The sequence below is a fragment of the Lynx canadensis genome, chromosome B2 (assembly GCF_007474595.2).
Source record: "Lynx canadensis isolate LIC74 chromosome B2, mLynCan4.pri.v2, whole genome shotgun sequence".
Classification (NCBI taxonomy): domain Eukaryota; kingdom Metazoa; phylum Chordata; class Mammalia; order Carnivora; family Felidae; genus Lynx; species Lynx canadensis.
Window position 1 is genome coordinate 53,410,504 of NC_044307.1, and position 17,554 is coordinate 53,428,057.

Consider the following 17,554-nt stretch of genomic DNA (forward strand, 5'->3'; position numbering starts at 1 on the left):
CTTGATTACTACCTATTGAAAGGTTACGTCTCCTAGACACAAACCAGCTACTTTCTTTCTTATTATCAAAATATGAACATGCTCCAAAACATCTACCACATATTTCACAGAAATGGCTGCCAATGACAAACTTTTTAAAAAGAAAATATTGGTCTGTATTAGAGTAATTTTGTACTCTAAACAGTGTTAGGAAACTGGTGAAAAGTTACATGATTTCTGCTCCATGTGTTTTATTCATCTCTAGTTATAGAAGTACATTTGTTACTTGTGGTCAGAAAGAGAAGATAAATAGAGTTCACCAACAGGGAAAAGAACTTTGATGATTTCAGTCTCTGGAACGCCTCTGCCACAGTCGTTACAAGCTCCAATAATAAGTATGCAACTTGCACTTTTCCCTTTGTGACTTCCTAAAAAACTATTCACTATTCTATCCATGGTTAACAAAACTTTTTCTTAATGCAGTCTGCTACATCAAATTAAAAACATTTCAACCAATTTCAGAACCATTCTACATGAAAAGAAAAATATACAACTTTGACAGGCTAGTATTTACAGGGAAGAAAAGGTCTTAGAAAGTTATTTTTCTCCATCTTTCATATGAAGCAATTATAATTTTTGCCAAACTAAATATCTTGTGAAGATCTTTATAAAATAGCTTTGTAACAAGGCACAAATATCATGTTTTACTTTCAAGTGAAAAATATGGCTAAACTTATTTGTTGAAAAATCATTTTAAAACATTGCTCTATATGTAGTATGTAGTTTAGTAAAATGTAATTTCATAAAGAAATCTATCCCCATTTCTGTTGCTGGATACATCAAATAGACTTCTTAGGAAGCTTCCAGTGAACTCCAGCTTAGTATGTTTGTGGAGCGTCCCAGGTGTAAAAAACTTAATAAAACGTATTATTTTGGTTTTATTTATAATCATTTCTTAACACACATATACATGTGAGTAACAAAAAAGTGCAGTATGATTTGTCAGTTTCAAGTGATTGAGGGGAAAAAATGAAGATTTCAGGAATAACGGCAAATATTGTCTGAATGTCTTTTTGGAAGAGTAAAGCATTCTAATTTGTTTGAATACCATATACAGGGATCTTGTCTGTTTTGTTCACCAGCTCATCCATTGTGCCTGGCAAGTACACTCCATATGGTGGCCATTAACATAGAACACATACTTTTCAAATGAACAAACATATTGTACTCAGTTGGGATGTTCTAGGGTAAATTTTCCCCTTCAAACAGATTTATTTTTTATAGATAAAGAAAATTTCTTGGAATAAAATAGCCATCATTTCCATCTAAGAAAGGCTTACGAAAATCTGTTTGCAGCCTGGACTAAACAAGGTACTTACTGGTATAAATAATATGATTCAATAACTTCAGATTTTGGCAGTTAACCATTCATTTCAAGCTACTGTATTTCTATCTTCCTTTTCTATCAATTAATAGATTAACTTGCAAGTACATTGGGATAATTGTGCATCTGTAATATTTTGTTATTAAATGTTATACGTATGTGTGTACGTACACACACATATTTAAAGCAGATTATCTAGACAATAGTGTCCAAATAATGGAAATGGAAATATTATCTTAATTTCCACTTAATCTGTCCTGCTTTTATTGTCAGAAAAAAAATGTAAACTGCATGATTCACATGTATCGCTTCAAGTACTAAAGAAGTATTTTTCTGTTGAATCTACCTGGTTACCCATCCATATTTGAGAGGTTCTGGGAGATGTCAACTCAGCAAGTTGTGCAGTTCAGTTTTGGCTAGACTCTGTTGACGTAGCCATTTCATAATTTTATTACTGCCAGCTTGATTTTAATTTGAACTGAATCTTTCAACATACAAAGGCAAGTCGTACTTACTTTGAAATGCACAACTGAGTGATTCAGTGATGAAACATCCTGAGGATGTTCGAAACATTGCTGCATGATTTAATAGACCAAACAAAGGTATATCCAAAGGGTAAATTTATTGTGGCTACTTGATTTGCAATATATGACCCCATAACTCTCTGCACACAACTGCTGCTCTGGTTTTATCTTACCTCCGACACTGGACATTCTGGAGGAGTCCTGATGAGAGTTGGATTTATTGCGGTTTTGATTTTTCCGTTTGTTCGCCGCTCTCACAGATCGAAGAAGTACCTCACTTGCCTTGAAGAAGGCCACCATGAACGGTTGTTTTGACTGAGGCCCATGTCTTCCCACGAGACCAGCGGATTTTACATTGATACTTCGTCCTAGAATGGAACGCACAAGCACTTGGTTTATGAAAAGAGCTAAAGTTTACCTGCCGTGAATGAATTCTGAGGGTACTTTGAAAAAGTAACATTACTTTTTAAAACATGATCAGAATGTTTTCTTTGCAGGCCACAGATTTTTATAAACATTGAGAGTTTGCTGTTACAGACAATTATCCATGCTTGGTTTTCCATTTTGCTTCATTCTTCACCACAGAACACCCTCAGGCTGCCTTCACTAGCTGATCCTTCTCAGACCTGGAAGTCAGCAATATTTTATATGGAAAGGCTTGACTACCATCAGCCTGGAAATGTCCACATTAAGTAACAATTTCAAAAATATTAGCTACGGGCTCTTCTGCATTAAATGCCCTATAATTTTCCTCTAAGTGATAAAAGCCGAATGGCTGGCTGGGTGTTTCTACTTTCTCCAGCTTTTGCACGCCTTTCAAGTGTTAATTAGTGCTGATAGCCTTCCCCCTTCACCTCTGGCCTGTGCCCAGCAAACTTTACAAAGCTATAGCTCCACTAAAAGCTCCTCACGGGTCATTCTGCAAGTCCCTGCTGGGGATGGAGGTTTGCTTTAAATTCCAGTTCTTTCTCAACCTCAGAAGTATTTTGAAGTAATCATGGAAATGTCAGAGTCCCTCCCTTTCTGAGTTTTGACGCACCTGGATGTTTACTGAAAGGATTTCACAAGTTGTTAACGGAGCCTGGAGATTCTCAGAAAGGAGACAAGACTCCAGGTGAGTTTGGAGACTCACCTTTGTCTCTAAACCAGCCTGCATCCCAGACCCTTCTGAGGCTGTCCGTGTGGTTGTGTATCAGAGAATGATTGCAACCAGAGCCTGTACCAGGAATGCATTAGAAGTCAAGGTGTCTTAGAGACTAGAAATAGATGTTGATAAAGAACCTCTCCCATTGGGTAGTAATACTAATACTTACAGTAATGCCAAATGTGTTTGGAACATTGGCAATATATGTGCCAGGCATTTTTCTAAGTGTTTTCCATATGATAATTAATTTGATTCTACAGATACTCTAGGAGTTAGGTGTTAACTATTTTCCCCTTTTGACAATTCACTCTTGTTCTGCTTTTCTAATATAAAAAAATCACTGAAAATTATATATATTATATAAATATATTTAATTTATATATGATTATAAAGAAATATATATATAATTTTCAGATACATGTGTGTGTGTGTGTGTGTGTGTGTGTATATATATATATATATATATATATATATATATAATCTTCCAGTTCTAGTCTGGTATCTAGTTCTATGAAAATCACCCAAGGAGGAATAACTGTTTAACCTTGGGTTGTAAATTTAGTTGAGAATTGCTAAAAACTCATGCAAAGTTTCTACTCTAGATACAGAAGTCACCAATCTTTTAAGAGTAATATATATATAATGTGGCTTGAAATATGTGCATGATTGACTCTGCCTTGCCCCCTGAGAGATGAGCATGTTTTCTTAAAATATTTATTCAGTAAAGACTGTGGAGTAACCTCAGTCCATTATAAGACCTGACCCACCTTAGAAGAAAGGGAAGGAAAACAAGTCCTTGAAACGGCATCAATGGCATTTTAGCAAATAAACTCTTGCTCTTAACAAAATTTATTTTGGCAGCATAAACACTTTTGTGTATACTTGTATTGTGCAGAGACCTTCTACCGTCAGAAAATGAGACTGTGTCATGTGAGGCTGTGCAGCTGTTGAGAGGGACACAGAGGTCCTTTAAATGTGGAGGTATTGGTTAAAAGGGGGGAAAAAAGAAGAGTGCGTGCTAATCCAAGCTGCATCCGTATCCTCATCAATTGTTCTACAACGTCTCAGGAAAACTCAGTTCCCACAGTTATGAAAATGGCTATCTGCCTCACAAACGCCACTAGGCTCAGTCCTACCAAAGAATTTACAAATAATCAAAGCAGCAAACCTTAAACAAATAAGCATATAGGTTCCTCTTTTTAAATGCAAACTTACAGTGGCTCTATGCCAGAGTCTATATTTCTTAGAAAAACTCTATCACTGGCATAAATGAAAGAGGCAGTTTGATTTGTGGTCAGAGCAGTTTCCATTCGACTTCCACTGTAACAAATGTATTAATTCAGCTCAGACTTCCTCCTTCTGGCAGCCCTTTTGCTGTAAAAAGAGAAATTAGAAGTTCCAGCCAAATACCATACCTTGAACTGACCCACTTCAATACATAAACACTTTTACAACATGTTTATTCAGGTGTAGCACTTGAAATTGGTTTAAGATGTTTCCAGTGACAGAGAGCTCAGCAAAAGAAAAAAAAAAAAGAAAGAAAGAAAGAACTGAGAAACTTAGCTGTTATGGAATAAAATAACTGGCAATCTGTTCTTCAAAATTTTTTTCTATCTTGCAGTACAACATAAAATGTATTTGTTGAGCTTTTATTTTGATTTTTTTAATGAAGTGTTAATTTAACAGGAACCAAATTTTTACTTGTATACATTGGTGACTGCAGAAATCATTTTTTAATATATGATCTCTCTAATACTAAAATAGGTTGCCACAAGATGTTCACAAATGGAATAGAGTAAAATCGGTTTTCCATTCATTACAACACACACTGCCCCTTTTATAGTTAAATAAGCACTTAACACAAAGTTCCAAGTTTCCTTTGGGTTGCTAGAGAGTATCTTTTATTATCATTCTAGAGATTTTCAAAGTTTTAATTTTTATCTGTGCAGAAATAATACTGCCCTGAAGATTTACGTTCTGAAAACTGTAAAGATGTGTGTTGGTTACAAATATGGGTTTCTTGGCTTGACAAAGGTGGATATTGTGTGTGAAGAAAAGTAGTCTTCAAACCAATGTGAACTCCCTTTAAAATAACTTTTGATATTATTAAGTTTCCTTTTGGTTTCCTTTTTACTTCAGCAATGAGGTGACTATTAAGATTCCATAAGTTAATGCTTGTTCAGTTGCTCTGAGTCTTGAGCTACACCAATAGAACAGTAACTATGTGATCACCCCTTCAGACACAATATACCTGTGTTGATCATGTTGACTAACCCTTTTGAATGGCTGAACAGTTGTTTTTGCTAAAAGTGCTAATGGGACCCAGACTATATTGCATGTATTAAAAATAGTGAATCTTTTATTAAATGTGTTCGAAAATGTTGAATTTTCTTTTTAAAAGTACAGCTTGTCTTATTTTTTTAATATTTCTTAAGTTTTATTTATTTTGAGAGACACCAAGCCAGTGTGAGTGGGGGAGGGGCAGAGAGAGAGGAAAAGAGAGAATCTCAAGCAGCCTCCGCACTGTCAGTGCAGAGCCCGCCGCGGAGCTTGAACTCATGAAACCATGAGCTCATGACCTGAGCTGAAATTGAGAGTCGGACACTTAACCGACTGAGCCACCCAGGCACCCCAGCATGTTTTAGATATTGCAAATATATAAAGAAGGAAGCCTCCCTAAAACATTTGATGTAGAAAAATTTTATGTAGGTGTGTATCATAGTGGTTTTATTTTTCAAAGGTGATCCTTATTTTTGATTTCTAGCTAAAATCAATAGATATATAAGGGTTAAGGATTGGATGGATATACAGTGAAAATGGAAATGGGCTTGGGTAGTGAAAAGAATATTAAATAAAAGGATGATAAGGACACCAGCTTGAGCCCAACCTTCAGCTCCTTGGGATTTAGGCATGCTTAGGCATAACTAGAACGTTGCTAGGTTTAATGCACTAGGCATGGAGTATAGAGCAGCCTCATGAGAAAGAATTCATCCTAAGAAAAAGGTGAACCCAGAAAGTATAAATTCAGGACAATGTCCCAGTGAGTATAGAGAAATGAAACCATTTGAGCAGCAAATATATGGGCATATTATTTCTCAGTTTCATCAACCACACAGTGAGTAAAGACGGGCTTCAGGTGATACCTTCTAAAGAAATGATTATTATTCTCACACAAAAATCTGAGAGGGAAATATGTGAGGCTGGAACTCTAACCTAGTAAATTTTGCCATAGCTGAAGCTGGAGATTTGAGACTTTCAGACCCGCTACTCTGACCCTTATGACTTTGTATAAGCAGTGGGGTCAGGGGATTGTATTCACATGTGCCTAAGGGTACAACCATCCATTTCAAATTTACAGTCACTGAGAAGGTAGACTGGCAAACAAAAGATCTATCCCAAAGTTACTAGTGTTATATCTCAGGCCATTCTTTTCGGAAAATGTGACTTTCAAAATGTTTATTTCTTTAAAAAGAAGGTTATTAAAGGAGGCTCTGACATAAAACAGCTCTTCAGAGGCATGTTGATATTATAAGGATAAGTGGTTCCAAATTTGAGCATTTAGTTTCCCTCCAGAATACACAGTTTGAAAAACATTCATTTGAGGGTTTATCAGTCTAATGTTGATATCGCTCTAAGATGTTTGCATAAATTCCAGTTTGCTTTTTTTTTCTCCTATAAACCCACGGTAATTGACTGCTTAACCCAAAACACCTGTGATGGAACTAGTGCCCAAATTACCTTTCCTTCATTTTGAAAAAGACTCTTGCAACATCCTTTATGGACTATTTCATAGAAGACAAATCATTCTATGTCATTCTATGTGCATTGTTTCTCATCCACATATCCTCTTGATCTGCCTTTATTTTCAATCTGTGATTAAATTTGATTCTGGTGCTCTTAAATTATAGTTTCTGTGACTCTAAATTATACTGGATTCTACCCTTTTTTTAGAAACAGATGATTTAAAATGTGCAGAATTTGCTACCCAGTATACAGACTAAATCCTTTTTATATCAGATTTTAAGGAATGTGGGGAAGAGAGAATTCTGTCTACTTAAATTCCATATGCATTCTAACTCAAATTGACTTAAATTAAGCATATTGTATTCTAGCTATAAATTTCAACTCCATTATAATTTGATCAAATTTGCTTAGTTTCTAGTTGTATAGTAAACTCCCTATTGCCAGTTATAAGCACGTGGATTTGAAGTATCACAAACATAATTTTACATTTGTGCTCAAAACTTTCTTGTGTTTAAGTTGGTTTACATTGCCTTGTAATCTTAAACAAAAACAAGGAAAAGTTGGGACTTGAAACTATTTCATGTTGCTGGAAACTCACAGTTAAGTGGTATCTGGAAAAATTTTTTGAGCTTTAGAATACAAGGTAGTAGGATCTTTGATTTGTTCTTCAAAGTAATTCTGGGGTCCTATTCGACGAGCTGGGCACTTCATGTAATGCCTTTGCTAGATCTTTCCATTCCCTTCTTCATACTGACATTTAAAAGAGTAAATTAAAAATAATCACTTTATTTTATACGAAATATTATATATGTGCAATTATATATTCATTATTAAAAAGTGTTAAAAACAAAAGAAGGGACAAATTTGATAATATATGTGAATAGGATAGGATTCTGTGGCTGATAATAAAAGAGAAATGACACACTGGAGGTATGAAATCCATGGAGGGCAATTGGGAACCAGATCCTGACACAGTGACATGAACTAGGAGTTGAGAATTATCTGCAGACAAGAACTGAGTTTACCATTCCTGGTAACATAACCATAGAAAAAAAATCCATTTTCCTCTATCTAGTGTGTGAAGGGTAAAGAAGATTAAAGAAAGAAGATATTTTTTAAAGAGTTGAATTTTTTTTTTTTTAATTTTTGCTGAAGGGACTGTAATGCCTCACAGTTTGAGAAAGTGGTGGGGATTAGAAAAAAAAGTGTTCAGAAACATTGGCATGATGAGTCAAGGCGCACGTGAGGGGTAAGGGTGGGGGACACAAACATTCAGAACTGAAACTCATGCGACTGCAGGAAGGAGGGCCTGGGGGAAGAAAGGCCGAGAACTGTAAAGGAGCAGAGAGGTTTGTGCCTAGTTGTGGAAGCTGTCCAGAACACTCAAGTGTTTTATTGCACCAAGGGTGGGACTGAGGTGATGGAAAACGATCGGTCTCCTTCCATAGGACATCATTCTGAAATGAGGAGGCTTACTGTCTCAAGCCTGACAAGCCCAACAAATGTTTTTTACTCAGGCCTTATTTCCAGCTTGTGAAAATATGAATCTCAAACTAGGAACTGCAGTTTACCTTCACATAAGCACTTATTTTTTAATAGCTCTTCTCTTTATATATAGCGCTTTTCCCCTGAGACCCTACAAGCTTTACAGACATCATCTGTCACATGCTCCCCAAAGATTGGTTAGCAGTTGGTCTTACAGTCCTCATTTATTTTAAGAAAGCAGAAACATTCTTTTCACAAAACCATGAGAAGAGTGGATTATTTTTAGCCCTGTTTCCAGTCTGATGTGACTTTTTAAAATAAAAAAGTCCACACTTCTTTCCTTTCAAATCATAGATTTAAATAAAACTATAACATAGCAGAGTTTCCACAGAAATCGACAAAAAGCCTCGAAACACTATTTCTGTGGGTTAAGAAATCAGTGAACAGAAATTTTAGAAATCAAACATGTTTTAGTTTGTTTGATAGCAGTAAAATTAAGTTAATTGCAGTGAAATTAAATTATTTTCACACTTCATTTTATCTCTAGTAGGTGAAAGTGGCCTTTGAAATGAACATAATGCAGTTACTTGGGAAACTGATAAGTGTCTAAAGGAAACATTCATTTTTACCAGTTTATATGATATATTATTCAAAAGAATTGTTATCATACAGAAAAACATGGTTCATTAAATGTTTGATCTTTCCTTTCCATTTGATGAGTAAGCCATGAAACCATCACAAGCTACTTGCAGAATCTTTAGACAAGTCCATACCACCAAAATGAAAGAAATTTATTTTGACACCTAGTAGAGAATGAAGAGAGTAAAAGGTATTTTCCAAAATATGCAATGAAGACCTGATACTGAGATACCTAAAATGTACACCATGGTAAGTATCTGTTTTTGAAAAAAAAAAAAAAAAAAAGGTAAGACTTTTGGGAGTTAATTCTTTCCTTCACATATGAAGTTTGGATCACAAAACATTTTTTTTAGTGAAAAAAAGCAGAACTTTTCTTCACCCGTTTCTCATGTCTCTGGCTACGGAAAGAACGTGAACTGGCCTGCCTCACATAAGGGAGCAGTCGCACGATGAGATCTCACACCACCATGAGGCCAGCGTGGTGTTCCCCAGAGCAAGTGCATCCTGCTGAGCTGACTGCATGCAAAATAATAGCTGGGTTCCAAGAGCATTACCTTTTGGTTATCCTGGGTCAGCAGCAGCATCTGATTTCATAGCCTAAGTAGATCTTTCATATTTCCATTAGCTCCATTACTTTAGAGAGAAATTACGTGAATACTTCCGCATATAAATATGAGTACCCATAATAAGTAATAAGCATGCTCTTCAAAAGGATCAAGAAAAGTGGGAATTGAGAAGGTTGGCTAAGTCAGTACTTCTGATGATAAAACAGTTGCCATCTATTGAAGGGAGGTACCTCACTAGATGTATATGCACCATATTTACACCTTGCAATCACACACGGGTTACACTTGAAAACTGAATAAAATAACAATCAGAGAAGGAGCGGATCTTTCACTCATCCCTGTCAATCCTAAAGTAGCATGCTATTCCTTTAAGTGTTCCCCTTTGTTGAGGATTGGTTAGGCCTGATGCTTTGTCTTGGGTCTCTGCTTTCCACCTTGCAAAGACTCCAGGAAAACCATCCATCTCAGATCTGTCAGTGACACACACGTAGTGTCTGGAAGAAGTGTTACAGCTGCTTGTTTTGTTAAGTTCAAGGTTGGACTTTCCTTAGTAAGCAGGAAAATAAGTATTCAATACTTCCCACCAGCCATGAAAGGGCAACTGGTTTCCCCAGTGTCTATGCCACTCAAATTGCAATGTGTCACGCTACAGAGAAATGAGCATTCATTTCTAAGCAGCTGAGTTATGTAATCCCCTTATCAAAGTATTTTCCCTCTACTTTCAATTTCAAATTCTGATCACCTCTTGCAACACAGCTATTGGCTCTGTTTGTCAGACACTTTTGCTTCTCTTTTGGTTTTCTTCTCTCCCACTTGAGCTTACACCAGGTGTGCCAGAGGTGAATTCTCAGTTGCACAGAATACAGTGGCAGCTCATGCCTTATATTCACTAAAGCTTCTCTTTTCTTCCCACTGTGTTCTCTGCTCACGATGCAAAACAAGCACTGCTGTTATTTTCACAATGTGTCTTTAAGAAATACGGATCTGCAATAGGTGAAGTTCACAAAGAGAAGAGTGGGAAACACGGAGTTAACTCTAGTGTATGATGAGAATAAGGAGAATCTCATATTGTTCATGGCTCTAAATCAATATTACCATGAAAATATTTACCCTCAGATCATTAGTTAAACCAGAATTAGAGTCTAGAATAGGGAATATAACGAACAACAATAACTGGCATATGTTCCTGACATTGGCATTTGTTTGGCAAGATTGGTGATCCATGGTTACTGTTCTGAATTAGGGAAAATCAAAAACAGAAATACAGATGTAGCCAAACACTTCCATATCCTTTTTCATTAAGGGAAATCTAAAAAATGGTAAAATACATCTTTCACCAGATAATGAAGTAAGACTAACTCCTGTTTGTCTCTGCTTACTTTAAATCACTGATTTCAAAACTCTTTTTCACGTATGTTTTTGAGTTGTGATGATAAAATCTGGATAAGAAAATTATGTTTACCATGTGTCTCTCATTGAAATATCAACATACTATAAATTAAAACAAAGAAAATTGCCTTTAAAACCTAGTTTTAAAACATTGTATATATAATGGACATGGTAAAAGCAAATTCAAGTTCTTCCATTTATTACCGAATATATTCCATAATCAACATCTACTTATAAAGGAAAATTATTTTCTCTCTACGAACCATTATACAAGATTAAATTAGGCTATGAGAGGCCCATTTCAGCCTACTGATCAGATAAAAAATATAATGCAGACATTTTAGAAGAAATAAGAATCATGATTCTTCCTTTCTAACAGAACTAAAGGATCTATAAATTACATTCTGATCATTTTGTTCAAAGCACCAGGTTTTTAGAAAAGCAGTCATGGTTCACCCAACTAAGCTCTGCTTATAGGGAAACAAAATGAAACAAAACAAAACACAATCACAAATTTTAAAAATCGTGTTTAATTGCCAGAGGATTTGTTTTTCAATTTTGGGGGGAAAATCACCCTAATGTGTTGATTCAAAACACAATTCAGCTAGTCCAAGATCTCTTCAGGGTTGAAACAATACCAACTCGCCGTCAGCTTTGATGCTGGAAGGTGGGAAGGTGAGATTGGGGGAAAGGATTGACTTCACACTGACTTTCTGTAAAATAATTTTAGAATTTGGAAACTGCATGCTTGACTAGCCTCAGGGCAAGTTTGCTGCACTCCGACTTAAACTACAAACTTGAGCACCAGTTGCCATTTAAAAAGGGCGGTGAGGGAGGTAGATATGAGGATTCCATGATGAGGAATATGGATTACGGGAGAGAAAATGACAGGAGAGCCTATCAAAATACATTAGTGAGATATATACTGTACCAAGGAAAGGCATGTTCATTATTAAATTCAAAATAAAGAAATTAAATTTGGCTAAATTTAATTACATGTTGAAGTGAATCACTACCTTTTCTACTTTTTGATTTATGAGTGTATCAAATTAACTATAATTGTGTAGGGGCTGAAAGAAATACTGAAGTAGTTAGATTTAGAAAACAAAAAAATATGGTTAAATTGCTGTTACTTTTTGTGGTAACAAAAGGTAGATCAAAATTCAATACCAGACAGAAAATATAAAAACTCAAAGGTAATTCCCAAAAGGTCCAACATAAAATTCAATTTTGTCCCATAACAATCATTATTAATAGCATTGTTTTATTTGGAAATTATAAAATTACCTTTATTTTTTTCAGTTTGGAATTTGTACAAAATTCATATAATTTGTGGGAATCATAGTATATAAGAGCTGGCTCTGAAAATAAATCATCATTAGATTCATGGGCAAAATTATTAAACTTTCTGAGACTGAGTTTCCTCATGTACGAAATAGGATAATAGTGAAGATAAAGTAGATATTCCATTTAAAGAGCTAGTAAAATGTCAGGCACTTAATAAGCTCTCAGTAAATGTTAGATTCCATTAGTTATTAATATTATTGCAACTGACCATCACAGCAAATACACAGTTTGAATATTTATTTAAGATGAACTAAAGATGTACCTAGGAAGTAAAACTTAGGTTAATCATAAAGAACTAAAAAATACGAAATATTAGCCTGGAAGAATAATTGACGTTGGCAAAAAAATATTGCCAAAATCAGGGTATAAAAAAGCATATCTTTATGTAGACAGAAGATAAATTTTGATAAATAGAGTGAGCTTGAAAATACATGAAGTATAGTTTATGAAAACCATATATGACTAATAAGAGAATTAATAAACTCTAGGGTTGAACAAAGTACAAATTTACCAGTGCTCCAATATTTATGTATAGTTACTCTAGCTATGAAAGACATATTGATGATTTTGCTCATTTTTATGCAGTGGGAAAATTGCAAAAATCTAAAGCACACAGAAAAGATTTATGTTCTCTGATGTGCTTTAAGACATTACACGAGTTCGAAAACCCATAGGTCACAGCCTACATGATTTTGGAAAATTAACAATACTTATTTTAAACCACAAGGGAAATCTATGTCGTACTTATTTTCAATAGACATTTTTACCATAAAGATACAGGAATTCTTCTCAATGGAAACTTTTCTGAATCATTCACATAAAGTGACCAATATAGTTTGTTTCTTCTAGCCATCTTTTATTTATTTTCTTAATTTATTTTTTTAATCTTTATTTATTTTTGAGACAGAGACAGACAGAGTGCAAGTAGGAGGGAATGAGAGAGGGAGACACAGAATCTGAAGTAGGGTCCAGGTTCCCAGCTGTCAGCAAAGAGCCCGACACGCGGCGTGAACTCATGAACTGCGAGATCATGACCTGAGCTGAAGTTGGATGCCTAAATGACTCAGCCACCCAGGCCACCCCTCTTCTAGCCATCTTCTAAATACCTCTCCATGGTTTGATTCATACAAAGAATGATTTTTTAGAAACTAATACATTTCCATAGATTAATTTATGCTTTAATGTTTTTGAAATTCTATAGAAATAGGATGGACACTGAAGCCACTTTAAAGAAAATGTTCTGGAAAATTTTAGATTAAGTTTTATGTTTTGTTATGATACTGAAAAAGTTTTTGTGGCCCTTAAAGTAAAAGAAACTATAACCTGTCTAAATGCTGTAATAAGAACTCTCTAAAAACCTTAGTAATTATAGATTATCAACTGTGAACTTATATCTGATTCCTCCCATGATTACTTGAGAATGTGTTTATGACCAAATATTTTCCCTCTACACACACGTGTGTGTGCACGCATGCACACATTCACCTACATGCACCTATCCCAAAAGAAAGTTCATGAGATGTCTAACATTTCTTTCCTCTCTTTACCAGTTTCTCCATCTCTGGTTTTTATACAATATCTTTAGTTTTGGTTTGAATGTGACTATTTAATACCAGGTTCCTTTAAGAGGGTACATTTCCACTAACTGCACCCTCTCTGAATATAATATTTATATATGTATAATGCTTAAAGTATAAATTTAAGCTCATAAATTACAATTAACTGATAACTTATGCAATGTAACAATCCTTAGAAAAAAGGTCAAATAAATGGTGAATTCTTCCAGTCACATGTAGCTCATTCTCTCGCCATTAACGTCCACTTATTAGGCACTTCTTTTTTCTTATGCCTAAACCTGCTTCCCCCCTCCCCCCCACCTCACATTAATTTAATTTCTGGACTGTGGGGTAAACGTCCAATTTTATTTATTTATTTATTTATTTATTTATTTATTTATTTATTTGAAGTCTGTTCTTCAACTATCTTCCTAATTTATTCTTAAATATTCATCTAAAAGTCAAGCAAGTATGCTCTAAATATCCTTAACATGAAATAGTACATAAAGAATGACTTCCTTTATATTAATCATAGGAGTATATGCTCCCTATTATTTTCAGAACATTTAGCAAGATACGTGATTCTTGCAGTTTCTTGGATATGCAGATTCTCTCATTTATTTATTTGAAACCAACTGTCATCATCATAAATTCAGCAAAAGGGAGCCATATGGTTTTATGAACAAAAATGACTTAATTACTTTATAAGATAAAGTTCAGATAAGGAAAGAGAATATTATCAATCTCAAAATGTTTAAAAGATCCTCTGATAAGTAGACATAATTCAACTTTTTGAACTTAGATAAATAATGAGAAACTCTAGTCAAAACAGCAGGACAAAAAGAAAAATATCACCCTTGATCTTTGAATTTCTTCTGCTACTTATTAGCACTGTGTCAGCTGATATTCAGATTAACTGGCCACATAGATCATCTGACCCTTGACACAGATAAATAGTCATTTGACAACACAGGCGCTTAATTTGGAGATTTTTCCCCTGTGGTAGAAACGACTCTCTTAGGAATCCTTAGGATAACACAACAAACTTATTTAACCAAATAATTCCATTTAAAAATAGCAGATTCTAGGACATTAAATGGAAACAGATACACATTAAGAACTCTTCATCTATCTCACATCAACATGCTCACATCCAATAAAGTTTAAACGAATATCAACTTAGTAATTTACACGTCTGTTTAACATATAATGACACGAGGACTGTAGACACCAGGATATATTTTTCTAATTAGGAATAAATATTCTGTAATTCAAAAGGTGCCAGTGAATTTTTTTTAAAAATCTGACTTTTTAACATAGCATATTTAAAAGACATAGCACGATACTGCAATTTTGAGGAAAATTTTTATCAGTATGTTGAATTACTCTTCACTGAGTAGGGAAAATTAGCAATTAACACAGACCTCATGGCTGTAGAAAAAAAAATGAGTAATTCCATTCCCTATCATTAATGTAGATGGAGTAGCTGCTAATTCCCAGGAGTGAACAGTAACAAAAACCCATGAGTAGGAACCCTGGGTAATGAAAGTTCAAAAATACTCACTTTCAAGATAATAGTACTGATAACTAAAGTTGACTTTTTTTTTTAATTTGCACAATGTTGGTGAAAATAATAGAAGATTAAATTGTGTCTTTAGAAAAGCTCTGATATGTGTGACTTCTAAAAATACAACAGAGAAAACCCTTGTGCACTAACAAGCAGAAAAAATGCTCCAATTTTACTCCTTTACAATGTCTGAGAAATAGACAGCTGCTGACCAGCATGGGTCAGATTATAATCTGAGGAGGAGGAACATTTACAATGGTTTGTTTCCTTCACTTTCAGGAAGGTCTTCTCTGATGTTCTTCCAATGAATTCATATGGTATCTTCCATTTTCTGATTATTTTATAGAAAATGGCATTTATAGAGTGGGAATTTTATGCAATGTGCTATAAATATCAGCATGACATGTTCAGAAAAACCCTTTAGCAAAGACCATCAATATTTCTTTAGCCACGTGTTCTTTGAACATTAAAATACTGCTTCTAATTCTACCTTCTTTGTAAGAAGACATCTTGATGCTAATATGAAGGTTTATGAAGTCAAATACTAGTAATTTATACTGAGGCATCTTTGGTTTGGAAATTGTTTCTAATGGTAATATAGGCTAGCCTTTAATCAATTATCCCTATATGGGTAAGCCTATTAAGTGACAAAAACTTGTTTCCATTATATTCTTTTTTAAAAATTTTTTAACATTTATTTATTATTGAGAGACAGAGACAAATCGTGAGCATGGGAGGGGCAGAGAGAGGGGAAACAGAATTTGAAGCAGGCTCCAGGCTCTGAGCTGTCAGCACGGAGCCCGACGCGGGGCTCAACTCACAAACCAACAGATCATGACCTGAGCGGAAATCGGATGCTTTACCGACTGAGCCACCCAGGCGCCCCATTCATTATTTTCAATGAAGTAATTAGTTATCCCCAAAATATCTATGTTATGTTTTCTAAGAGTAAGATGACTGGGACTCAAGAATGCTACTATATTAGTACTAATAATTTTATAATCTCTGGTACCTATGAATAACCAATATAAGGAATCAATTAATCATGATGTATATCTCTGAGTGTTCATTTCTATTGGCTTCATACTCCAGATTGGAATATATTTAAAAGTTTCCTATCAATAATCACTTTATTAACCCAAGTTATTAGACATGATCATAATAATGTAGCTACTTATACATTTGGCTGCCAACTCAAAGTTTAAGAACATTTATCAATAATCTCACCTTTTTCCAGTGGACTATCATTTGTGAATTTATCTAAAACTTCCTTAAATCATCAGTACAACCTCTATATTTAAAAAAAATTGATCCTAAGTTAAATGAGTGTCACCTGGAGTAAGTGAAAAGTCTGTGTGCATTCTCTAGTACTATTCAGCATAAAGACCTTTTATTCCTGTCTTACCATGTGCCAGGTCCTTTCAACTAATACAGCCTCACACAGTCATTGTAAGTAATTAGCACTAATACTCATTCTATTAATGCTATGACTAAAACATGAACTACTTTGTCAGAGCCAAGATTTAAAAAAATTCTTATGTTTATTTCTGAGAGAGAGAGAGTGAGGGAGAGAGAGAGAGAGGGAGATAGTGTAAGCAGGGGAGGGGCAGAGAGAGAGGGAGACACAAAATCTAAAGCAGGCTCCAGGCTCTGAGCTGTCAGCACAGAGCCTGACACAGGGCTCAAACCCATGAATCATGAGATCATGACCGGAGCTGAAGTCGGACGCTTAACCGACTGAGCCACCCAGGTGCCCCAAACAGAGCTAAGATATGAATCTAGTTTTCCTAATAATTTCTTCTTAGAATTTCTACTTCTAGAATGGAGTTATTTATTCTATTTCTTTATCCTTCTTATGTCAATTAAGTATGAAAAAATTAAGTATACAAACTTTAAATTCTATGTCATCTGTAGTAATAACTATGTTTCTCTATCTTATATTTAAGCATCAATCATAATGGAATTTTATTTCATAGTTAATACCTCTGAAATTTGTTTTCTTGAATTGGCTACAAAATTCAGTGAAACGTTGAAATCTGTCTTTAAATCTGAATTTTTACCTTGATATGCTTGGAAATTATGCCACAACTTCATTTGAAGAAAAATGGATATTAGAGTCTTATTAAAAAAAGAACTTTATAATGTTTCTGGGACATTAAACAGTACTCTGACAAAACAACATTTTGATGACTTGAATACAAATGAATCAGAAACATACGGATTGAATTTT

At 34.7% G+C, this 17,554-nt stretch overlaps 1 protein-coding gene across 1 annotated transcript in view; it reads right to left on the reverse strand.

The window, feature by feature from the left end:
• The window catches only part of BMP5 (bone morphogenetic protein 5), a 119,918-nt gene that overhangs the window by 16,607 nt on the left and 85,757 nt on the right, over window positions 1-17,554 (reverse strand). Inside the window, exon 4 of the mRNA XM_030315736.1 lies at window positions 2,061-2,255. Within this exon, the coding sequence (XP_030171596.1) occupies window positions 2,061-2,255 (195 nt within the window). The remainder of the gene's footprint in view (window positions 1-2,060; window positions 2,256-17,554) is intronic.